We start from the raw sequence: 26,292 nt of genomic DNA, 5'->3' as shown, positions 1-26,292 counted from the left end.
GTCAACATAGTTGTAAATAACAGGTCGTTGAATATCACATAACGTTAAACAGGTCCTGTAAATTTCAACTCATGTAAACTGCTTAATTCTCCTCTGCTGGATTTGTATTGTAGTTGACACGCTGAAAAATAAAACGGCTTCACAACACAATTACAGGACATATTCACGATTAATTGTGGAGAACACTTGACCGCAACAACAACCAGCTAATATGAATGTCTTGTATCATCCAATCATAATGAGACTTTAATTAACATTCAACAAGGAGAGCGGCACACATCATTGCTCCAGCCTTGAATTATCGCTCAGGATTTTCACGGTAAAATAGGGAATTACCGCTTCCGCCAATAAACACACAGAAAGCCTAATGCACAAGAGCGCGCGCGCACACACACATGCACGCATGCACACGCACACACGCACGCACACACACACTCTTTTTAGCTTGTTAGGAGGGATGAGGGTAATGAATGCAGAGTATATTTCTGTTTAGAATGTTAATTGAAAGCTTGAAAGTAGCCTGGAGGGATTAAGCTTAATCAGTGTGAATAAACCATAAACACACACATCCACGCACACGCAAAGAAGAGAAACGCCTGGCACCTATCATAGCATTTTGAACATAATGACCAGTCTTTCTTCTAATAGATTTTACCACCACCTCTTTTATGGATGAGCACTTGATCCCCCATTACGCATGTTGTGTATGTTCATTTGTCTGTCAAAGTTGGGGACTTCCATTTCATCCATCAATTTTCTATATTGCTTATCCTCACCAGGGTCACGGAACGGTTGCGAGCCGATCGCAGGGCAAATATAGACAAACACTCACGCTTACATTCACACCTAAGGACAATTTAAAGTGTTCAGTTAACGGAAGAAGTATGTTTTTGGAATGTGGGAAGAAGTTGGCATACCCGCGGGAAACCAACAAAAGCACAGGGAGAACACGGAAACTGCAGACAGGAAGGCTGGAGCCCGGTTCGAAACCCCCAACCTCAGAATTGTGAGGCAGGCGTCCTAACCACTCGTCCAGCATGCAGATTTCCATAAATGCTTGCTAAAGAATCAAAGGTAGTTTGATTTTCTGAAGCACTTTTCGAGACAACTGTTGGCATGCAATAAAAATGATCTGTCTGAAAACGCTTTTTGCCAAATACACATGAAGTGTGAACTTGCCCAAGGGGTAATTTCTGAGAAATACTTGAACACTGACTATATTGAAACGGTTATGACAGATTAGCAGATGCACTCATCGCCCACCCATCAAGGATAGCATCATAGCATGCATGTCTGCATCCAGCGTTAATCACCATGGCAACCATAATCAAGGCTCTGATCTACGTAGTTGTCAAGGTGATAGCTAAAGAGTCACATTTGACTGTCTATCAATCTGTTTTGAGAAAATGTTCAATTTTCTTGTATCTGCTCAGATAATATGGATGTAAAGCGTGTAAGAGGATAAGAGTGATGGACAGAAGGCTAACCAGGGAGATGTGATGATGTGATAGGCGATTCATTACTCATTCCTTTGGATGTATATGAGCAATGCGAGCGACGGTGTTTACCTACATTTATATAATCCTATCCTGCAGCGAGTGTGCGCGCGCCCGTGTGTGTGTATCGGATATATTTATTTTTGCCGGTGTATGTTTGTGTGATTCTTTAATCTGTGTTCTCAAGGGGAAGTCGGAGGGAGCTAGCTGGTTTATCCTTGCAGCATCTTTGAAATACCACGAAAACAACTATCAAGATAGGCGCCCACCAACGACATGCGCACACATTTTCGGTTGACACACTCATTGTGTTTGTTAAGCAGCGCGTGTTTATTTTGATCATTCCCTCTTTATTCCATTTGTCCATTCCAACAATCCACAATAATGCCTTTGCTGACCCGGTACATTTGCATGATCTAAAAGCGCAAGTCCTAAAAGAGCAGGAAGGAGGAGAGGAGTCGAGCCAATAAGAGCGCACAGCAGGATGCTAATAATGCAGCTCCAGCTGTTCCAGTTAACCTGCAAGCTGCCCATCTGGACCCAGAGAGATGGAGAAAGGTGTCGTATGTGAGCTAGACAGGAGATAACAGATAGGCCACAAGTGTTTTGCTCAAATTTGACAGCTAATTTAGTCTCAATTCAAACAATTCCAGTGAAACTAACAGTACGTCCAATCTCTCCTGATGAGACTGCAAAACAAGTGTATGTTCTTAAATGAAGTGGGACAAGTTATCCTTAATTACTCATAAAGAGCAATTACAAATAAATAGAGAGAGAAAAGAGACGGTATCCTGTGTTATCATGTGGGTCACGTGGAAATACATGTGGACCATTAAAAAAAAAAAACACACACACACACACACACACACACACTAGGAGTGACCTTGCTTCCAGCCTGTCCGCCATGTCCTCGCCCTACACATCCCCCACCAAGCCTGTGTCCATGAACTCCCCCCTCCCCCTACCCTCACTAGCAATGCCAGGCCAGGGCATGCCAAGATGCACCTCGCTGTGGCTCTACAAACAAAACAAGCAGGGTTTTACACCAAGCTTTTTACAACACTTTTATTTGATACTAGTAGACTAGGAAAGACATTGTGAAGGAGGCCGACGCCAGAATGATTTGATTCGAACTGATTCGAAACTTTTGGGAAAGACCAACACGAAAGACAGAACAAGCCGACTCCGGTCCCCCTAAAGCACAAATGTATCGCCCACACATCCACACCCACGCACACCAGAGTGATGGCATGCTAATGAAGATAGTAAATCAATGACTCGGTCACGTGTGGAAAAGCTTGCCAGATACCTGCAACACGGCTGGAGAACTCCCACAGCACATACTGTATGTGCGTGTTGTATGTGATGCCTGCTGGTTGCAAATATGACTCCCTCGAGAGCTTCGAAGAGCCACAAAATAACACCATTCATTAACTTAGAGATTTTATCCAATCAGGATGTTTCAGCCACTGTGTTTTTTTTAAGTGCTCGATAAATACAGTTGAGTTATCATTGAACTTGCGGTGCTCTCGCAAATGATCAATGGTGAAAACCATCAGCTAAAATACCTCAGAAAAATAACAAAAACCTTTACACCTGTTAAACCTGCACAATCTGTTCGAGCGAGTGACGACACAATTTAGGACCTAAGTAAAACATTGCACAACAAAGCGCCTGCTGTTTGGGATCTTGGTAAAACAGGCCCTTTGCACTTGTAAACCCGATCATGTGTCCGAAATCACTCGCTAACCACTATATAGTGCACTATATAGTGGTTACACCATTTTGTAGTGGTGTCCGAATGCTTATTATAATCAAATTCAGTGCCCTATATAGTGCACTCAAAACTTCCCACGAAGCACAGCAAAACGTAGTGGGTCACTCACCGAGTCGTGATATACCATAATGCATTGCGTCCTCAGAGAAGAAGAAGTAGAAGAATGGCGGGACGCGATGCATCGTAGACGGAGGGAGTGAATTTTCCATATACTGTAAATGTAAGTAACTTCGAAAAAGTACAGTAACAATACATTTTAATAATGCAGCAATCTTTGATTTATTGATTTTTTTGTTACCCACTGCAACAGCCTTCTTTGTTATTGTGCAACAGCTGTGACATCATTAACAGAGTGCCACGTAGTATCCAAAAGCTTTTATGAATGAGCTCACTATATAGTCCACTCGCATGTTCCACTCACCTCACCAGGGTCACGGGCCCGTACCAGCTATCCTTGGGCGAGAGGCGGGGTACACCCTGAACTGGTCGCAAGCCAATCGCAGGGCACATGTAAACAAACAACCACCCCCAATCACATTCACACACAATTTAGAGTCTTCAATTAACGTACCATGCATGTTTTTGGAATATGTCAGGAAACTGGAGTACCTGGAGAAAACCCACGCAGGAATATGCAAACTCCACACAGGCGAGGTCGGATTTGAACCCGGGTCCTCAGAACTGTGAGGGAGATGTGCCAAGCAGTCGGCCACCATGCTATTTTTAGTTCCGCTTTCGAAAATCTTTTTGTTGTACAGGCTATATTGTAGGTCACCTTAACGGTGGGGAAAAAAAGGCTTTCTCTTGGTCTCATTCTTTTATATATCACCAAATCTTGGCATCAGATGAGACAAAACTAGAGCTTTTTGGTAAGTTTATCTTGTAGATATGACCGGCCACACTTTACACCAAAAGAACTAAAACACAAAATTGAAAAAAAAGGAAATTCGGTTTTGTCCACCAGACACAGAAGTCCATTTTTCCCCTCCTACAGTATATCGCAGCCTTGTTACACTAAATCGTGTGTCCCACGGGGGTCACATCCAGCCAAACTACAGCTTTGTTTGAGTGCTACGAAACTGAACATGTCCAAGTAGAAATGACTGTGTGTGAGGCCATGGCAATGCAACCAAAATTAACATTTACTTCAATGCATAATGATGTATGGTTAATTTGCATAAAACCTCCTGGCAATAGAGAATACAATATTGTTTAATTAGGGCTGCATTATTGCACAAAACAAAACAAAACAGAATAAAACATGAGGCGGAAATTGTCTTATATGTGTAGAAATACAAACTGAAAATAATTGTCTCTAATCAGATTGGTTAATGTCCAAATATGTGTACACATTTGCACACCTGAGCATGCTGGAGTTATTACCCAAACACAAAGGAATCATTTTGCTACCATTTCCAAGAGTGGAAACCTGGCCAAACTATTTAAATTGCCAGTGCACTCCATTTCAATAATATACTACTTGCTTTTTCTTGCACTCACCCACCAGCACACAAAAACACACACTTTTCCTTTGTCTGCTTCAAATACAAACAAATAAATAAATCAACACACAGCTATTAATTATTCTGAGGCAGGAATCAAATATACATGTGCCTGGAGATTTGTGTGTGCGTGCGTGCGAGTGCAACTTGTAAAGAGAATCCCCAAAGATAGATGGAAAGGCAGCCCCGCAGAGCAATCGACACACAAGAGCAGAGCGATGAAGAACAGTCAGGTAAACAGTTGCATTTGAGAACATAAAATGACAACATTTTGGTCTATTAAAGCATTAAGGCCAGATTTGTTAATTAGAAAGTAAAAGATATGCCTACACAATAGTTGACATGAGGTCAAGTCTGTCCTTATGAAGATAACTACAAATGCGTGGTCATACACAACAACAATCCCGCTAGACATCTTCCGGAATGTCTCATGCATTCCAATATGCAAGTGGATGACAGCTGGTAAATTACATGAAAGAAATGGTAAATTACAGCTTTATCAACAGAGGGATCATTTAATCCAAATCACGGTGGTGCATCAGAGGAACAACTGTACAATACATCTCATCTTTCATCGTGGGATATCATACAATAATGTTTAGTCTGAAATGATATGGTCTGAAAGTTATTTATCGTATCATACTAAACGGTCTTTTAGTTACCTTATTTGCTACAAGAAAGATGTCAATTATTGACTAAGAATGATTCAAACCAAAATCTGAAAAATTGTAGAATAAATACTTTTCTGAGTGTCACTCAAAACTGTGCATTTAGTATTTTTTTTTAAAGGCAAAATTCATATTAGATTATGCAGTCTACCTAATGAAATGGCCAATGGGGGTGCGCTGTCAGATTTTTATCGTTTCCCTGAATTCTAGTATAGCTAAAGGTTTCGAATTTTGTTTCGAAATTCAGCATAAACATGGCATTCAATCCACCCACACTGTGGTTTTCTGCTAGATGCTCCTGGAGCTAATAATGTGAACACACATTTTATTCAGCATATTGTTGAACAAGGCAAAAAAAAAAAACAACATGGAAAATTGTATTCGAACGAACCACATCTTTTTAGACTACTACACCAGCCTCATAAAACCCAACGCATCGCACGCACATTTTGGCATCAAACTCCAAAAATATATCCTATGCTAAAAAAGAATAAAGTAGCTGATAGAGGATTAAACATTTAGCTTGACACACACATACACACAAATGCACACGCATAGACGAACGAGTGCTCAGTCAAACAGTTCTCCAGCCTACTTAAGAGAGTTCACATGAAGAGCAAAGCCACTACTGGGAATCACAGTTTAGCCCCTTTCTCTCTCATTGCCTCGGTCTCTGGGACTCACAAACACCCAGAGATGCAAGAACACACCAACGGATTTATATTCACAAAGTCTCGCACATTTCCTACACTGCCACGGTGTCTCTTTGTCAGGGCTTCAGGTTTTATCATTAATTGTATTTGACGCCTTTCAATGTGTGTGTGTGTGTGTGTGCGCGCGTGTGTGTTCGTGTGTATATGTGTGTCTACAACATGTCCCGAGGGGCTGAGTAGAGAAAGTGAGGTTCAAAGACCCCCTGACAGAATGCTAAATCAATATTAATACATGCTCGCACACGAGCACGGTTAAGCATACCCACACCTCCAACAAAGAGACGTCAGTGTGGTGGTTAGAGGGCATTGTTGCATTGTCTCTGCTGTCTTCCTCGGCAGCCACTCTTTGTCTTCCTGCTACAAAAAGCTGTGTACATGGATTATGTACTAAACTGTTAACGTGTGATCCCAGTGATCAGGCTGTCATAGGTTTGTGGACTGAAGGATTGGAGGGTATCCAGCCATAACACCCAAAGGAATTGAAAACAAAATAATTATTACAGTACTACGAGTCACGGTTGACTTGCCTGACTTCTGTGCAGGTGGCGTGGGTTCAATTCCCACTCAGAGACAGTGTGAATTGTGAGCCCTGCGATTGACTGCCGACCGGTCTGGGGCGCCGTCTGAGTCAGCTGGGTGACAGTGAACAGGATAAGCGGTATAGAAAATGAATGGATACTAGGAGTTGCAAAAGCAATTGAGTACAATAGTACCTCAAAAATCTAATGCTCCAAAAGTTGAGATTTGAGCATCAATAAGAAGCCTCCAGTCTGTCCTAAAGGAGTGTAACGGCATATTGTATACAGTATTTGAGTACCGAGCCAGCCCGAGAGCGAGTCGACCACCGATGTGGATGGCCGAGCAGTGGTCAAATGCTAATATTAGCCGCTAGCTGCAGACAGACCAGCTGCCACTTTTACTTGGCATCGTAGGGGAGGCTCGGGAATTCAATCTGATGCGCTCACTGCGCTCTGAGATTCTATGAATTTACAAACGAGGGATTGGCAGTGCGTCCCTCATATTGAACGTGTCAATTTTGCCTGTAAACATCTTGTTCTGCCCGACGCTCCGACTGCTCTCTCTCCTCAGTCATAGTGGCGCTCCGGCACTCCCAGAGTGTGGCGCTCTGAATAACTGAACGGCACACTCCAACAACGCTCTGAGTTTCCGAATGTTCCGGAGTGTGGAGAACGCGCTTAGAGTGAATTTCCGGACGTACCCATAGAGTGCAGGGGGCTCTTAGCTACGCTCAGTTAGCACACTACTTGCTCTTTTTCGTTTGATTGTTTCATATTTATGGCCTAGAGGTTTGTCATACACAGATTTCATGTAATTATGCTCTTTTGTGGTGACAAACATCATCCATTAAGTAGTCTGTGCAGTGCAGTAAGAACATGTTGTTACGTGGCACAGGCCGGCAAGTTCAGTTACTGCAGGGCTTACTGTCATCATAACATATATGATATTAATATCATAATAAGGTGGCACGGTGACCGACTGGTTAGCACATCTGCCTCACAGTTCTGAGGACCGGGGTTCAAATCCCGGCCCCGCCTTTGTGGAGTTTGCATGTTCTCCCCGTGCCTGCGTGGGTTTTATCCGGGCACTCCGGTTTCCTCCCACATCCCCAAAACACATGCATGCTAGGTTGATTGAAGATTCTAAATTGCCCTTAGGTGTGAATGTGAGTGCGAATGGTTGTTTGTTTATATGTGCCCTGCGATTGGCTGGCAACCAGTTCAGGGTGTACCCCGCCTCTCGCCCGAAGATGGCTGGGATAGACTCCAGCATGCCCGCGCTAAAGCGGTACAGAAGATGGATGGATGGATATCATAATATTTACTGTAATTATATGACTTCAATGCTGTATTTGTGTAGGCTAGTGAAAGACTACAGCAAATTCCAATTTAAGTACAAATTCAGATTACGATGCCAATGTAGGAAGGGAATTCCGTTGTAAACCGAGGACCCTTTTACAACAGTCAAGATTTTGGGGGATTTAGCATTTTAGAGTGGTTAACATGTACATATCAACAGGTTACGCAAAACAATGTTTGTAGGGCTAACAAAAGGCTTATAATGGTGACTCTGGAACAGATTAAGCATTTTTTCTACTACTTTTTTTCCTAAAGCCAAACGAATGATGGTTAACTCGAAATCCGAAAGTAACTGTGTTTGAACTTTTTTGGTGAGGGGGGCCTGGCTCACAAGCTCAGTTGAAAACTGTTTGATCGGGTTGATGTCTGGCATCTGTGCAGTTCATCACCCCCAAAGTCAAACGCATCCTGATTGTGATTCTGCTGAACTGGTTCACTTATAACTGACTAAAAAGCATGTATCAATACTTTCATCAGCACCATCTTATTAATGTTAAAGAACAAGATATGTTACTCGGTTGTGATTAGAATTCATTGTCTCAGTATGCACAGAAACATTAACCCCCCTGACATTAACCCACCTTTTGTCGAGTAATTCAGATACTTTATTTTCACCTTCTTTCTCTGACGCCATATGACACATGTTGTTGACACATAAAACACCTGCAAGCTGCCTTGTGTGCTGCAGTTAAATCACAAACACATCTTTTTAAAAAGACCCTGGAAGCGACGAGCCGCACGGCACAGTTATGCAAACGAGGCATGCTAACTAGCGGCTAGTCGCAGTGGGAACCTGGAGTGAGTGAGCGCCACGCGGCGACAGTTTTCAAAAAACACATATTTCCTGATCCAAGTATCTCTCGCGGAGGGTCTGTGTGCAAATTGGTCAGACTGTCTCCAAATATTAAAATACCTGCCTTCCGTACAGCAATTACAGAACAACAAATACGATCGCCAGAATGTACAATCAGATCAAGTGCAACATCTGTGTGCCTTATGCAGACAGTATAACTATATTGGTGTTTAGAGTAATCAACAGTTGTTTGCATTAACTGGAGGGCATGCATACAGGCACACTTACGCACGTGAAAGGAATCGGCTCATTTGTAAGTACACAACAGCTGGAGTTGAAGAACCATTGTCTAGCCAGCCATACCCATGTAGCTTTTACTAATTGCCTCTCCAGCCAACCATGCTCGACCAAACATTGTCTCATGGCTGACTTCATAGCAGAGACACTGCAGATGTTTGTGTGTGTGTGTGTCATTTGTTCATTGTTCTACTCCCTTTGTCGTTTATTACTCTTAACCTTCAATCCACATCAAAATAACATCTGTCAACTTTTGTCCAAACACACCTGGCAGACACAGCTGTTGTCTGGACACACAAACACACACCCATGCACAGACAATCACCCAAACACACAAACACTTTTTCACCCGAAAAAAATGAGTGAAAGCCTATTTTTTTTAATGGGGATGTTGAATAACACTGGTGCACATCTGTGTATAAAGTGCGGTGTCTGTTCTAGATGTGTATTTTCAACCACAACAGGCTATACTCCACCTGGACACCACAACAAACCCCCCACCAAGACACAAATCACCAAGCATTCAAAAACAGCCTACTGTGTGTAATGCTTATGTTTACACTGTCTACATGGTTCATATTTTATTCACTATTACTCATAGATACACCCCCTCGCAGTGATGCGGAAATGACATGATTGTCTCCCGTCAGCCCTTGCTCCCCCTCCAAGTCCCACAAACAGCAAACAGGCGGAGGACACACAACCTGTGAAGCCCCAGGAAATGAAGGCAGAGGACCCTCCTAATGACTTAAATTGAGCTAATTAACAGTGATAAGGCATCCAATCATTATGCCGCCTTCCTGAAATGCTCTTGTTAGGAGCTAATTAAAGAACCAATCACAGCAGGCAGGGAGGTGGCGCGGAGTCACAGACTAACTGAGCAAGATGAACTATTCTCCACATGACTTCACAACCTTTTCAAAAAAATGCACTAAGGAACATACGCCCATACTGTCTTGATGTTATGGCAAGATTAAGGGCTCTATTTTCGTAGATGGCGCATTTGCGGCAGGGCACAAATGCTGGCCTATCCTGAGTTTGTGCAAGAGAAACAGCGAGGGTGTGTCCTTGGAGATGCGACTGGTGGGTGGAGTGACAATTGGGTGACAATTTTTAGCATGATTATCATCATCCATTTGAGGGAAGCCGCTTTGACTGGGGGTGAATATAGTCAACTGTAAACAAACAGACCAACTCACTTTCGGATCCGCCGGGCTGCACCGGTCCACGGAATTACCAATTGAACCCGCCCGTAACGTACAGTTGAGCCACTTGCTGTTTTGGATTTACGCCCGTCACAAAAATAGGGCCCGTAGTGTTTTGTGTTTGTGGGGTGTGTTTCGGACATACCAACCAGCCCCAATATTACGACCACTTGCACAAGCTAATGATGTCAAGCACAAGAGTTGTGTCAAATATTCTGCTTCTACAAAAGTTAATCATATTAATGGGTAATAATTTAGTTTGACACTGTCCAAGAAGTATTCATTTAACACATCCATCCATTTACTGCTTATCCTATTCAGGATTACAGAGTGCCTACAGCTGACTTCAATTTTCGTTAATAGCCAACTACATCTGGACTGGTTCTCCAATTAATTACAGGGCACACATAGAGACGGCCAGCCATTCCCACTGACAATCACATCATCACTGAGTGGGAATTGAATCCATGCTGCCAGCACGGAGGTCAAGTGAACAAAGCACTATACCATCAGTGAATTCATTTAACACTATGTTCAGTATTGTGGTTATAGTTCGCAGTGCTGTGGAACTAAATCATACTGAGAGCTGCTTTTCATATTTTGGGCTTCTTTTTGACTCAGACACAGCTTTCATCATGATGGAGAACAGTATCACAAAAATGAACGTACTGTTATTTGAACACCTCTTTGACAGCGACATATCTTTTTAAAGGCAGAATATTTGAGAATCATATTATGCGAGTGGTCCATGAATTTGTGGTTGGTCGGCGTGTATAAATGAGGATATAACTGACATTTATTTATTATGTGTAAAAAAAAAACAACACCTGACTGTCAACATTGAATTGAAATCTTAATGACTCTTTGACCATAATCTACGCTGCAACCACAATGTGTTTATTGTGATTTTGTTTGTGAAGTAGTTTAAAGGGGCAATTACTGATTCTCTACTTCATAATTGCATGTCATCACTTTTTGTAGCCCTTTCTTTTCTCTCTCCTTTCTCTCCTTCCCTTCTCCTTTCTACCAGGGGTAGTGTTCATGCAGCGTGGAATGCTTGTTCCCTCTCCTCCCGACCCCCCTCAATCTGGGCTCCATGCTGCGCCGGTTTAATTGCAACAGCACCCTCGTGTGCCAGCCGGGTACTGTGTGTGTGTGTGTGTGTGTGTGTATGTTTGTGTATGTGTGTGCGTGTGTGTGTGTGCACGTGTGATGAGGAGACAGACGGGGGGAGATGGAAGGAGAGACCTCCTAAGAGTGTTCAAGGATAAGCAGCAGGATGCAAGCCACCTTCCTATCTCATCTCCCACCTTGTTTCCCATTTCCTCTGTAGCTCCACCTTCTCTTTCAGCATTAGCTTCCATGCTATCACTTGCCCTGCACCCTTTAGCTATTTTCCCACTTTTCATTCTCCAATACACAATCTGAGGATATGCCTCTTCTTAATCTACAGCCTGCCAACACAACTGCTGCTCTCTCGTTACTTGTCTTCTCGCCATCCCCCACCCAACGCCCAGCCCTTCCTCGTGGTCTCACCTCCCGTGTTGCCCATGGAGACATCCTGTCAGACCGTACTGTCGCTCCTTAATCAGCTGTCAAATATCAAACTCTTATTGAGCTCCTCTTAGTCTATCTATCTCCCCCCCCCCCCCCCCCCCCCCCCCCCCACACACACACACACATAAACAGACACACAGCTGAGTGGATATCGCTTTCTACAGATGGAAGACTGAACACTACACTGAAATGGAACTTATTGCAATTGAACAAAGTGGTACACACAACTTTGTCTTGGCTGGTACAGTGGCTGAAGTGAAAATGAGTCAACAAGAATGACGTAATGAACACAATAAAGTATGTTGTGTTGAGTCTTAATGTAAAGAGATTCACCTCACAGGCAGTAGTCAATAGCACACCATCAGTTTTACACGTTTACTGTTACTTAAAACATGACCAGTGCAGTTAATAAAGATTTTATAATGGAAACAATTTGACTCTAGAATGGTTTCATTCAATTTCCATGGGAATAAATATCCTAATTTGAACAAATTAGAGACCTTGTAACCTGGAAATGGTTGTGTTCAACCTTAGTGGTTCTACTGCACAAGTACAAACACTAATAATGGTGTCTTGTACGGTCAAAATGTGTTGATGACCATAATTCAATTCACATGGGTGACATATCAGAATCAGAATCAGAATCATCTTTATTTGCCAAGTATGTCCAAAAAATACACAAGGAATTTGTTTCCGCTAGTTGGAGCCGCTCTATTACGACTACAGACAGTCGAGTGACAGAGAACACTTTGGAGACATAAGGACATTGAGAAAAACAGTCACTTAGCAATAAAGGGTTGCTAGTTATCTGGTAATGCCGGTACAATTATTATTTTTACAATTGTGCAAAAAGATGCAGAGTCCTCTAGCAGTTTGAATGACTAATATAGCAATAGTCCGTCCGGTGCAATGACCATTGTGCAAAGGGCGCAGAGACTTCAAGGAGTGTATGCAGTTTAAAGTGACTAGTAGCGCGATAATCTGGGACAATGTCGATTGTGCAAATGTTCCAGATACTCTTCAGTCAGTGTGCAAGTGGGGCAGATGTTACTCTGGCATGAGTGGCCAGTATTGGTCAACAACAGATATGCAAATAGTGCAGCGTGGCGAGACTGCTACAGTGAGTGCACGAATATGTATAATGGGCCCGACAGAAATGTGACAACAAACTCAAGACAAAAAAAAAATTGGTAGCATGTTGCAATGGAATTGTAGGTTAGCTGTTTGAGAAGTTGATTGCAAGAGGGAACATATGTACATAAACACACAGCCACCAGTGACAGGATGAGGTCTCCATAACTCACACGGTTAATGATGGAGAGCTGGTGTTCCTCACTTAATGACAGCAAACGACGAGGCCAATCTGTCAGCACTGCTGTGTGCTCATGTCAGAGTGTGTGTGGGCTTTATTAATGCATTCATCTCCTAATGTTGTGCAGCTGGGGAGGAAGCCCTAGAATGATGATTAGCGATGGTACACAAGGAGGAAGAGAATGAAGAGGATGGAGAGGGAGCAAAGACAAAAGGGCAGAGGCAGAGGTAGAGAGAGACAGAGAGCGAGAGAGAGAGAGAGAGAGAGAGAGAGAGAGAGCAAGAGAGAGAGATGAACGGGTAGTCCAAAGATGATGAAGGGTTGAGGGAACATTGTTTAATCACCCCAGGAAACATCAGCTGTTCCCAGACATGCAACAATCACACTGTCTAAATGATTAGTTATTAGTCTGTGATCACTGGCAGACGGAGCTTGCAGCCAAGCGGCAGGCGATAATAAATCTGACACAGCCATCATCGGTATATTGAAGGAAAGAAAATAGAAAGGGCCAAACACTGACTCATTTCTGACTGCATCTCTTCATAGTAGTCTTAAACGGCTAATGACTCCCCCCCCCCCCCCCCCCAAACAAAAAAGAGTTAGCATTATTGTATTGTCATAAACCACCTTCATACATAAACAGACATAGGACATTTTATCTGACTGTACGTTAAGCTTACACCTGTCTAGGTATAAGGACTTTGCTTTGAGCACTTAAAACAGACAAAAACCGTTCAAGTCCAACACCTGACTGAAGGATTGTCCTTACGGTGTACAGAAAATTAGCTGTTCATTAATATAAAAACATGCACACTGTTTTAGAATGCTAATAAATGTTGCTCAATTCATTCTTGCACAAACAGTGCTAATGTTCACATATCCAGATTGCAGCACTGGCTGGAAGCCAGAATTTAACTTCTAATTGTGTGAGAACTCCCAGTGCACGTGTTCTGTCCTGATCTCTCTGTCACCTGTGTCTCCTCTTTTCCTCACTCTCTTTCATTTGAACAGGCATTCCCTCAAACGAGCCAGTCATCTGGAAAGCGCCATCCCTTGAACAGAGGCTTGTAACAGGGTCGCAGAGGCACAAAAACGCAAAATAAACCCAACATATATAGTATGTAAATAAGGTGCAAAAGAACAGACAAAATGGATCCTAATGAGTGGGCAGGGCAGGGCAGGGCAGGCACGGCAATGGGGCTACAAAAGGCGAACAATGAAATAAACAGGCGAGGAGGTGGCGGCAGGATGGTTGTTCTAGTTTAAACAGAGGGATCAAGAGTGGACATGACACAGGGCAGAGGGAAAGTGGGGGAACATGCTTAAAACAAAAACAAGGTGTAAAACATGACACTGTGTGGGTGTTTACATGCTAAGGAAAATTATTCTACATTTAACATCTAGGCTAATACCATCAAACTATCACCATGCCTGTTCATAATTTCCCACCTACCGGTAATTATTATGATAAGGTCACAGTAGGGGAAGTTGTTATTGCATGCAAAGAAAAGCTTTGCTGCTGTCATGTTTAAATGGGGTGTCCAAAATTATAGAAACACCTCACGATGCAAGGGCTAGGCGGTGCTGCCAGCACAAAACAAAATGGACTATTATTAACGTTGTTTATGTTCCAATTGGATCTTATTCCACTGTACAAGTGTTCCGACTTGCTAAATGCAAGAATTCAAATGTAATGGTAATGGGAAAGCCAAGGGGAAGCGGTATAAAAAGGGGTGGGAAAGAGAGTGGCATAAAAACATAATTTAACACGAGCATACATAGAGGAAGGATAGGGGGGTGTCAGGAGGGGGGTCTGATAAAGGGATGATGCGGGGGGCTGAGATCTAAGCCACACCACTCCTCCCTTCACTTCTACCTAGGAAAAGAGGGATTTGCTCTCCCTGGGTGGGATGGAGAGATGGAGGGAGGAGAGACGAGCAGAGCAGGAGGACCGCTGAGAGGGGGTGGGGGTGGGGTGATGCGGAGGCGGCTATGGTGAGCTATGCGGGGTGGGGGACTGGGGATGAAGGCATAAAGATCAAGAGGGAAATGAAAACTAGGTAATTTTATGAAAATCATTGTGATTGTTTCAAAAAGTTTCCAACATGCTCACCTAGTTACAGATGCATGGGAGACTTAATGTGGCATCTTGGTGACGCATACAAACGTAGCGCATTTGAAATGTATTTGACAGACAGTGTCCAATTATTTACTATAACATTATGGCCCTGGATTACTAAGATCCCAAATAGTGAGCGCTAAATTGCTCCTTGAAGCCCGCACACGCTTGCATGTCATATCCTTCAATTGTGATCTTTTACCAAGAACCCTAATAGGGGGCGCTAAATTGTGTGTTCACTCACTCTAACAGATTGCATGCAAAACAGTTGTGAAAGTGGGAGAGGCAGTGATATGTACTATACAAGTGGGTTTTGTGCTTGACGTAGCTCTGATGGCTTTTCACCATGTGTGAGTGGAATTGGAAGTATGAGCGTAAGAGAGAACCAAACATGTTACTGAGTTACAGAAAATAAATCTGACAATTTTGGGAAAACCATTAACTGCCTCAAAACTATGTTATAATTTGATTCAATTTGTCGGTCCATCTTGTATAATATTGCAGATACAAATTTGGACCGCACACTCAAACTGATCTGGGAGGGGCCAGCACGAATTGTCACCGTGCGCTGAAAAGAGTCTGGTGCAAAGAAATTCAGTTGAAAGGTGTTTTTTTTTCCAGGTAATCTGGCATGACTCCTTCTTGTGACTGGCTCCAAGTCAGCCCTAGCCTCGCTCAGAAGCTCCAAAATTACATTGCTAAATACACGACATGTAAAGATATTTTTTTTTGTTTCTGTTTGTTGTGCTTCAAAACTGTTTACATGAGCGAAAAAGTTCTCCCACCCACCTCTCCTTTTGCCTGCGCTATGCTGGCAACGCTTTGTGTGCAGGTTTGCCCGTGCCTTTCAGACACAGATTTAAAGGCGCAGAATCATCCATCGCAATTCGTCTCGGGTTAGATCAATCACATTGCGTGCGCTAAAGTAATGTATTAGCATATACTACTCCTAGAATGCACAAAATGAACTACGTGGCAAATTTGCACATTTCGTAGATGCAACTCTGGTTAGTAAATCAACTTCCACGTCTGTTTGCGTGACAAATCAAGTTTGAGTCCATTTTTGCATGTCCGAACCTTTAGTAAATCCTTATGATATTGGGTTTAAGTTTTTGCCTTTCTAACCTGTTTAAAAAGCTATAGAATAAAAAATAATAATCTGAACAAATCAGAGGTTTAGCTACATCCCAGTATAAATTGTGTCCAACCTTAAAGGTTGCACACTTTCAACACAAGCATGCACAGGAAAACAAGTTTTAACGTGTTACTATTCCGGTCTGAAATATTTTGTGGAAAACGGAAATGATTCAGTAGAAACACGGAGTGCCTCACTGCCTTGCAATATTAAGAGTGAACTTCGGAGAAATCTCTCTGGGTCAGTGCCCCTCGGGGATGCTGGTAAATATGAAAGGGGAATCAGCTAGTACTGACATGGCTCCCCTTCCAACTCCAGCCAAGACTCCCCCTATCAGCTCCCTCACCAGACCCGCCCCTTGCTCACCTCCTCTGACTCAACGCTCACACTATCTCCTCGTTGTCTTTCCTGCAGCCTCCACTTAATATTCATCTTCCTTCCTTTTCACCTGCTTTGTTTGTATCTTAATTTCCCTACCTTAATTTAATCACTACAACCTAATAGAGGCAGTAAATACTGTGCTGTGGGTGAGTTGGGATCATACACCACAAAATAAAATAAAAAAATCTCACAACGTATTGTTGGATCCCCCAGTCATACTGCAAATGTCCATCACCTCTGGTCCTGCTGCTGGTATGAATTCAGTGATATGACAGCCTTCTTCACAATGTGGCAGCAGGCTTGACAAGTCCCTGTCAGCAACACAGCAGATTTGTGCTCACACACATTGATAGGATGCCAAGTAGTACCATGCCACACTGCACATGTGCAACTAGTGCTTGCCATCTTTTTTCTTCTTTCTTTTTCCGGTGAATCAACTGTGTGTCGGCCTCAAGTCTGTATTTTCCAGCCCACTTTTCCTCGTCTTTCCCTTCCATCACAAAACTCAATTAGTAAATTAGTTCCTGCTCGCTAAGCGATAAACAGCAGCCTGGGAGCATATAAACACACTCAATGTCTTTCTGTCTCAAAAGTGTTCTCTGTCAATTGACTGTCTGTTGTTGTACGAGAGCGCCTCCAATTACCGGAGACAAATTCCTTGTGTGTTTTTTGGACATACTTGGCAAATAAAGATGATTCTGATTCTGATTCTGACATGTACTATGGAACATAAAACCTTTGTTACACAGGTACACAGTTACCGTAATTTCTCGTGTATAATGCAAATTCCCCCCCCCAAAAAAATGTCAAAAATCAATGGTGTGCATTATACATAGGTATAGGGGAAAATGGGAAAAAACTTTCCCATTTCATAAATGTATACCGCCATCTAGAGGTTATGAAAAAGCGGTACACGTTCATTTTAATATGCCACTGCTACTTAGAGGATATGATAAAGGTGTACACTTTCATTTTTCTATGCCAGCTCCACCTAGCAGCTATGAAAAAGGTGTAGCTTACACTTTCATTCCAATATGACAGGGGTACGTATGACTGCATAATATGTACAGTTGTCCTCATAAATTTACATACCTTGGCAGAATTTGTGAAATATTTATTTATTTATTTATTTTTAAATACGACTGATGACTGAACAACAACCATCATTAATTTCTTTGTGGTTATGTTTTATATAATGATAATGCTTTCCTGAAATGCTTGACAGATTAATTTGAATCCCATTAAAATAAAACTAAATGTGTTACGCCTGGCCCTTCATGTTTTCTTTAGAGAATTGTACCCATCTGACAAATGCGGCCCAGGTAATAAAACATGTGAGCACAACTGTGTGTTTTCTCATTTACTAAATAAAAGTAGGGCTGTGAATTTCAAAATAAGAGCAGTAAATAAAAATAAAGTATTACGTATTCCAATAAAGTGCTTAACGTCAGAATAATTATTTGAAAAAACTAACAAAATGCTTTGCTGCTATAATGAAGTTTAAAACACAAATGCTAAAGGGAAAACACCTAAATTTGAGATAAGTAGCAGTGGCAATAAGCGTAAAAGACATCACGTGCTTGTTCAATAAATACGGTGTGGCGTGATAACTAACCAAATAGTGGCAGAAGGTAAAAAAACAGCCAACTGGACCCAAACCCACTTGATGTTTAAAAGCAGGGGACAAACAAACATACACAATCTGATACCAATTTCTACAATATATTTGGTGAGTAATTAATTACTCATAATATCAAAAGATGGCTTCTTGGAATCCAATTATTCACGTATGTGCATAACACGAAAGTAGCGCCACGCTACAGCGGAGTGGTTTAAAAGGCAGCTTTCATGGTCTTTAAAAATTAACACACACACAAGCTCAAGTGCTCAGTGGAGTATTGTGACAGTGTGCGATAACCATGGGCGAAGCACTTAAGCTGCTGTAATTAGCCTGATCACTGTGGCGACCAAAGATCCTTCCTTTCATCCCTTTACTTCACAAACTGCCATGGCAGACTAAGACGCAACGACACAACACAAAATACACGTGCACGACGAAAATGTGTGTTGAACCAAGAACTGAGCCTGAGGGGTGTGAAAGCATTACACACTATTATGCAAAGACCCAGGAAAACACAATACACACACATACAGTAGCCACAGCATGAAAAGCAGACAAAGAGAAGCTTGGTTGAGTACCAAATGTTGATTGAATATAAGAGAAATGGATGACTACCCATTCTTTCTTCTTGTTAGGGATGGGATTACTATTCTTAATCAATCACCAGGAACTTTAATAATCTAGTGTACACTTCACCTTATCAATACATTTAATACAGGTGCCTTTAAAAACTACTGTAAGTTACGCAGTCCAGCTTTAAGGCAACATATTAGTTGGGTTAAAAAGACAATCGTTACCAGTCACCATTACCCTGATTATTTAAATGTTCGATCAATGAAAGAGAGTATTTTAAACAATCAGTTAATCAATAATCTCTGCCCGTTCCTTGCTAATTAAGAGGTCGGCGTATTTCAACTACTGGGGGACTTGGGGGAAATCACTTCCAAAACCAAACGGACTCAATTTAGCATTGCATCTATGAAATCAAAAAAAGTAGATTTCAACATGGAGAATGAGTAAGACGCTGCAGTGAACAAGAGAAGGACAGCTCGGGTATGAAGAAAATGAAAGAACAAAAAGAGCCGGAGAGGTGCAGTGGAGCAGAGCCAGAGCTGAACAAAGAAGTACAGTAAGAGACCACTGGCCTTACAGCTGCTCTCTGCACCCAAATACTTTGGCTTTGGGGACTGCCTTGTGTGTGTGTGTGCGTACGGGCGTGCGTGTATACATCAACGAATGTGTGCGTGGATGTGTGCTGCTGCATCAGTCCCTGGAGGAGTCCATGCTTTCAGTGGTTGGACTGCCAACTCCTAAAACCCCCACCCCACATTTCCAGCTCTTTCTGAAGAGGAAAAAGGAGGAGAGTGGGGGAAAAAAAAAAAATCAAGAAAAAAAGTAAGGCTTTAAAAAATGAGTAACACATGATAGAAAACTGGAAAAAGTATATTTGAGAGGTATAATCCTCCAACAAGTGTTCTAAACGTCACAGTATGATCAGACACTGTTACAATGCCATACAGCCATCCATTTTCTACAGCGCTTTTCTTCGGGTTAGCTGAAGACTATACCAAGTGACTGAGGCCGAGGTACACCCTGGACTAGTAGCCAGCCAATCACAGAGCTCATTTAGATAAACAACCATTAACGCCAACATTCACAGCCATGGACAATTTCGAGTCTTCATTGAACCAACATGCATCTTTCTGAAATGTGGGAGTACCAAAAGAAATCCCACGCAGGTGCCGGGAAAGCATGCAAACTCTACAGAATCTCAGAACTGTGAGGCAGGCATGCTAACCACTAACCACTGTGCTGCTGCCACAGATATGTTCCAAACGTAATCTGACATACGCAGGAGGACCTGCTGTTGTAATTAACTGTGTCCTTTGGAATGAGAAAGGCCACGTTCACACCTTACACCTTTGAACGATGTGTATGGCCACATATGTCTAAACAAACACACACCCACACACACAGACTCGGACATTCTTACTCCCACTATACGCTCCCCTTATTTTGCACGGTCCATCTGGTGAGTTCATGCAGCTGGCAGTCCGTCGTAAGGTGTGAATGTGCAAACCACGTTATTTTCACAAAGACAGACACCGATAGAAACTTTACCCCCCTCCTGCAATTTAAATACGCTAATGTAATTAAAATTAAGCCAAACAAAATGTAAACTCTGCATTTGGCAATAAATATGACCTAACCTGTACTTAAACCTTAGTGTTACTGCAGTGCACTGGGATTGCTGTGCACACTCAATCTCTATGCATGGTGTGTGTGTGTGTGTGTGTTAGCGACATACAGAGAAAATGAAATGACGACAGACAGGGTCCGTGTGTGTGTGTGTTAATATGTATGTATATGATAGATCCAGGTGCTGGGACCGAAGCATATCCCTTGGCAAGAACCAGTCCCTGGACTCCCCTCTGCTTCCTGCTAACGAGATATACAGTATACACATCTCCCCACTCCCACACAGCACATTGATCAGGGCAAGGATGAGGGTCGCTCTGCACCCCCTTAGCCAAACACTAAGGACCAAGTGCCTCGGGGCACACTGGCCCCCGCCTACACATGCACACACATACACAAACATTCAGGCAAACACATGGCTATCTCATCTTGATTCAGCTCGAGTGTAACACTCCCAACACTGTCACATACTAAACAGGCACTTGTGCATCATTACGGCAATATGGACAGTGTACCATAGCAACAAATGATGAATTATAGTGCCGCATAGGTGACTTGGGAGTGAAAGATGCTGATAGCTGATGCAACATGTAGCAAGTTAGTGTACCTCAGCAACAGTTGATTGAGAACAAACTGATTTAAAACATATGTTGTGCATAGCAGCCACTTATAAGGAGCCTCATCCCATCATCAACAGTTAATGGAGCACTGTGTATCAGATCGACAGCACAGTTATTGCAAGATATCCCAGCAAAAAGTTTGTGTACCGTGGGAGTGATAGTGTCAAGGAAATATGGGCTACACTAATGTTGTGTTTATCTTCAGACTTGTGAATCAGCATGTGACGCACCACATGATTTTGCATGCCTTATTCCATGTAAGCAAGTTGTATGTTCACGTTCACGAGGCAGCTCCTGTTTAATTTCAGTGGGAAACCAGCTGCAGTGTTGGTCAGAAGGCCTTGTATAGAGCATTCTGTGCAACGGGACTGGACAATCTCTGCTCTTCCTTGCGAGGAATATAGCAAAGAGGCACCCATTGGTGTTTTCCCAGGGCTTTTTACAGCAGTATAGAAAATACTTCTACTGCAGCAAGTTGTTATAGATAGACTGTTATCACACTAAAAGGCTGAAGTCGGTGTGAAGATGAATTTCCAGTGCACATGTCAAGAGGTTTTTTTTTTCTGTGAAATGTGTTGAGCTCTTTTTTTTTACCACCAAATACAAATACCGGAGTGAGATTGAATAAGCAAACGGTGAGTTCTTACTCCCATTTGGTGTGTGAGTGTGTTTATTTGGGTACACGTATTTGTGATGGTTCGGTTGTATGAATAATTCAGGTCCATGGAGACGACAGCCTGCCGTGTTAATGAGGAGGACATGCAACGATACCAAATATTGCTGGTGGGAAGTTATTGATTCGATAAGCCATTTGTCCAAACTTTAGTCAGGAAATCAGATCAAACGTTGTTTACACTGATGGATAGGCAGAATAATGCTGATGAACGGTTCGTTTACAGGAGAGCCATCCACAAGTGATCAAGATGGGTTTTCCCAAAGTCTATGATTATATTTTAAGTCTTTCCAATGACTACAATAACAGGTTTTTAAATTACAATAAGACTTGGCAGGCGTCTTGTCCTTATTATTTCAGTTTTTAACATCCTACAAAGTCCAATCTAAGTTCACGTCTTCTTGTCCAGCATGGATATCGAAGTCCTTTTTCTCTTTTGTTGCTGTTAAATGTGACTCTTTTACATAACTGAAGAAATGCCAAATGGATGACGTGGTAGTGATTGGTCTACAAAAAAAAAAAACAGCAAATTGATTCTGTTGCGGGAGAGAGCTGCATTTATACAATTCATAACTGTCTATAAAATCACCTAACGATAAATTACAGTGTCATGTGGAAAGGCTCTACGACAGAGAAATGGTTTTAAAAAGTTAGCTATAAAATTGAGTAGGTTTTAAAGGACTTTGCAAGAGGCTTAATTGCTTCCATGATTGGGTCCTTGGCAGTCATTCATGAAATGTTGCTTTTTGAGTTACCTGCGGTGCTAAAAGCATGGATATGCATTTTTAAGAAGTGTGGGAGGTGTCTCCAGACACTTTTCACAAAGCCCAGTTGCTTTTGGCACTGCAGTAAGCCTGGCACATAATGGCACTGGGAGTCCAACACGAAACACTAGAGTGAGCCACCACAGCAGGTCATAGGGGAGCCTGACACTCACACCCACACAAGTGCCTGAAAACTAATCATACGATGAAGGCACAGTGCGAGGCTAGGTATAATTAAGGACACATTGGCACTTGCTTCCAACATTTTGGCAGGTAGTAGACGGTCATCAATTCAACACTCCCAGGTATGGTAGGACTCAGAAACAATATTGTGCATTTGGGGGCGGGGGGTGGGGGTCAGGGCGCCAGGAGAGGTGAGAGGAAGGCGGGGACCCAAGTGTCTGTGTGTGTGTGTGTGTGTGGGGGGGTAAGGGACCCAGGAGTCCAGCCAAGAGACATGTGAATACCCACCACCCACCCTATTACTATGGTTACCAGGTTCCCAACTGGCAACCATTGTCCCTGAAAAGTGATCATGTTTGGTGGGGTGTCGTCCATTAAAATTGGGGAGACTGACGCGAGAGAGAGATGGGGCGGTTACGACCCGCATCCCGTCACCCCCACCCGGACCAACCAGTTCCCCAAGGATGTGTGAATGTACTGTATGTGGTGCATTAAAAACGGCACATTAAATTCTGTTACAATCAAACGAAACAAATTGTCCTCAATGCACACTCCCATTTCAGAGGCAGTAGATGCAGGACATAGACGTCAGTTTTTGCAGATTCATTTGGCAGCTGTTGGTACGGAAAGCCCAAAACTATTAATTTGCTGTGCTGTAGCTTGTTTGAGAAGGAGAGGGGGCCGCTACCAGAGTGTGAACATGAAGTCAATTGCAAATATTTGACCCAAACACAGACGCTAACATGATCAAGACAGGACATATATGCAAGAGCAGCAGGATTCTTAAAAGGGAGCCGGGCAGTTGCATCTAGGCCACATTCAACTCCTCAACTATAAAGAAAAACATCTGGATGGTATCCAAAAGCACCATGCATCAACACACACTTGCACACACTCTAATGAAGCCCCGGTAGTGACGAAGAGCAGCAGGGAGCAGCGTGGATCGCCGAAGACAAGTGTGCGTGAGCTTTCGTCACAATGTGTGTGTACGCTTTGCGTGAGCGTCTGTCTCCGGCGGGATAATTATGATGCTCCTCGGCAGCTGAGCATGCCAGATGTACTGGGAGAAGGAGGAGGTGGGGGAGGAGGGCGAAGAAGGAGGACGAGGGGGAGGAGGAGGAGGTAGTACAGCACAGCACAGAATGGGAGCGTAGCACCGGGGGTGGTGCAGCAGGGAGCGTATAGTGCTACGTGAATACATGTGTACACATCTTGTGTTTCAACGCACCGGCGTGTGTCCATGTGCGTCTAGCCAGGATTGCTCACAGCTCTGTGTGTATTAGCCTGCATAAGAGAGCATCTCAGTGTGCGCATTTCCAGATGGATGTCCGTGTTTGTACAAACTAATGCGCTATGGCGAGTGTGTGTGTTTGTGTATTTGGCACGGGCACTTTTGTTGCTTGCCATCCACCATTAGCAGGCTGGATCAGTTGCAAATGAGAAGCTCTCATCCAGGACAAATGCAAGGATGACGGGGGATAGAAAACATGAAATTAGAAATTTGTTGCTGGGTAAGGAAATCTGGACTAAAGTCTTGGGACCAGCCAGGCAGCCTTTGGCATACTAAAGCAATTTTAGACACTCCTATGCTTCCGATTTTTTTTTTCATTTAATCATGACAGTGCCCCAGCGCATAAAGTAAGGTCCATAAGGGAAACTTTCATAACTTTGGTGTGGAAGAAGATGCATTTCCGGATAAACTACTGACATTGTAAAAAAATGTTAATGGATGAGGACAGTAACGACATGTACACCTTACAGAAAGCGACAGGTGGCGAGGGTGGGGGGCTTAGTGCTGCAAAGTAGTCGCGCTGCATAAAGGTAATATTTTACCCGAAAATCAGACAGGTAGTATGGTCACTTGCGAGATATGCAAGTCTATGCTCAAATACAATGAAAGCACAAGTGCTTTGCACATCCATTAGGGCATCTGTTAGGCACCTGCTAACGCAAGCTGACAACCTGTTTAAATGCCCACATCAGCTGCTAATTAGCGACCTTACCAAATGCCCTTGTGAAACAAAAAAACAAAAACGGCAGAAAATCACTAGTTTTCTGCAGTCTTTGCAGTACCCCAGACACATGTTGCAGCTAGTTTAAATCGAATTTAGTTTGAAGTGATCTTGTCAAGGCGGCAATTGATGCACACAGAGAGTTGTGAGCTACTTTTGCCACTTAACTGGGCACCTATCTGACCAAACCTAATGTGTATGTTGTGTACAACGGTAAGAGCTGAGTTGCTGCTTCTTCTTGATGTACTTGTTCCACATTAAATTCTGTGTATGAACAGATGATTAGATTATTACAAAGCTATAGTATTGTAGCTACAACTGAATTGGTCTTAGAGTGCTACCAAGTTCGGACTGTCTGCGAGGCAGTTAAGGAGTCAGACTTTGATTGGCTGAGCGAGTCAGGGGGTGGGGGCAAGTGCAACCAGATGGAGTGAGCGCAAAAAAAAAAGGCAGGCAGTTGAGCAGACGAGTTGAATGATTTTTGGGCGTGGTTATGGCTGAAAGTAACCGTTCATCATATCATCAGAGGTTGCCCATCGACCGCCACTCCTCCCATTTTCATTATCCGAGGGGACGCTACCGTACAGTGCTGAAAAAAATAATAATGGTGTCATCAACTAGTAGTCGTCGACTCGACTTTCATCACATGAGTGTCGACAGAAACAAATCTGAAGTTGTGCTATTCCTACTCGGTGGGCATACTGATTTGATGACAAGGTGCAACGGCTTGCTTTCGTGGTCAAATGTAACATCATGTGAGAACACTTGAACATTTCATTGGCATTCAAATTGGCAACCCTAAAATGGTTTATATAAGATTTGAAATCTGATATTCTAAAATAAAATGTCAAATTTGTATCAGACTTTAACATTTAAAAAGTGGGATTGCACATATGTATTTACAGGAGGTCCTCAGTTTACGACGGTACCGACATACGAGGTTTGGGGACGCCCAATGAATTCGTTTGCTCAGCTGCGTAATAATTAAGATCAAGCAGCACAAGAAGGCACACTCGGTCACAGCTGTACCTCATGTTTTTGATTAGACTGTTGTATATTTATGGCCTAGAACTGTTTTTTTTTTTGTTCATACCGATATTTACTGTAGTTTTGACATTATTTACTGCATTAGCGTTATGTACAAATTCGGGTTCCACCATCCCCATAGACACGGAACTCTTGTCGTAAACACAGGACCCCCTGTACTGTGTCACGAGAAAGGCCAATAATGAAAGCGACCACAGAGAGGGAACAAAATGGGAAGAGAAGAAATAAATATTCAAACAACAGCTTAGAACAGCAGAACAGAAAGTAAGAGATTCTCTCCTCTGGTTGGCTTTGTCATGTCACCTCGCTCACCCGAGGGGGCCCAGAGCAAAGCACCATGG

At 42.8% G+C, this 26,292-nt stretch overlaps 1 protein-coding gene across 6 annotated transcripts in view; it reads right to left on the bottom strand.

Annotated features, from left to right (window-relative positions):
- The window catches only part of znf423 (zinc finger protein 423), a 139,339-nt gene that overhangs the window by 26,393 nt on the left and 86,654 nt on the right, over positions 1-26,292 (bottom strand). The window contains exon 19 of one of the 6 annotated variants that reach the window (XM_061774903.1): positions 6,706-6,788. The exons of the other annotated variants lie outside the window; for them this stretch is intronic. Within the exon in view, the coding sequence (XP_061630887.1) occupies positions 6,721-6,788 (68 nt within the window). The 3' untranslated portion in view covers positions 6,706-6,720. Of the gene's footprint in view, positions 1-6,705; positions 6,789-26,292 lie in introns of those variants that run through there. 6 annotated transcript variants of the gene reach the window in all.

The sequence above is a fragment of the Phyllopteryx taeniolatus genome, chromosome 5, assembly GCF_024500385.1.
Source record: "Phyllopteryx taeniolatus isolate TA_2022b chromosome 5, UOR_Ptae_1.2, whole genome shotgun sequence".
Lineage (NCBI taxonomy): Eukaryota > Metazoa > Chordata > Actinopteri > Syngnathiformes > Syngnathidae > Phyllopteryx > Phyllopteryx taeniolatus.
The sequence above is the reverse complement of the archived record's forward strand: the minus strand, read 5'-3'. Positions and strand labels throughout refer to the sequence as shown.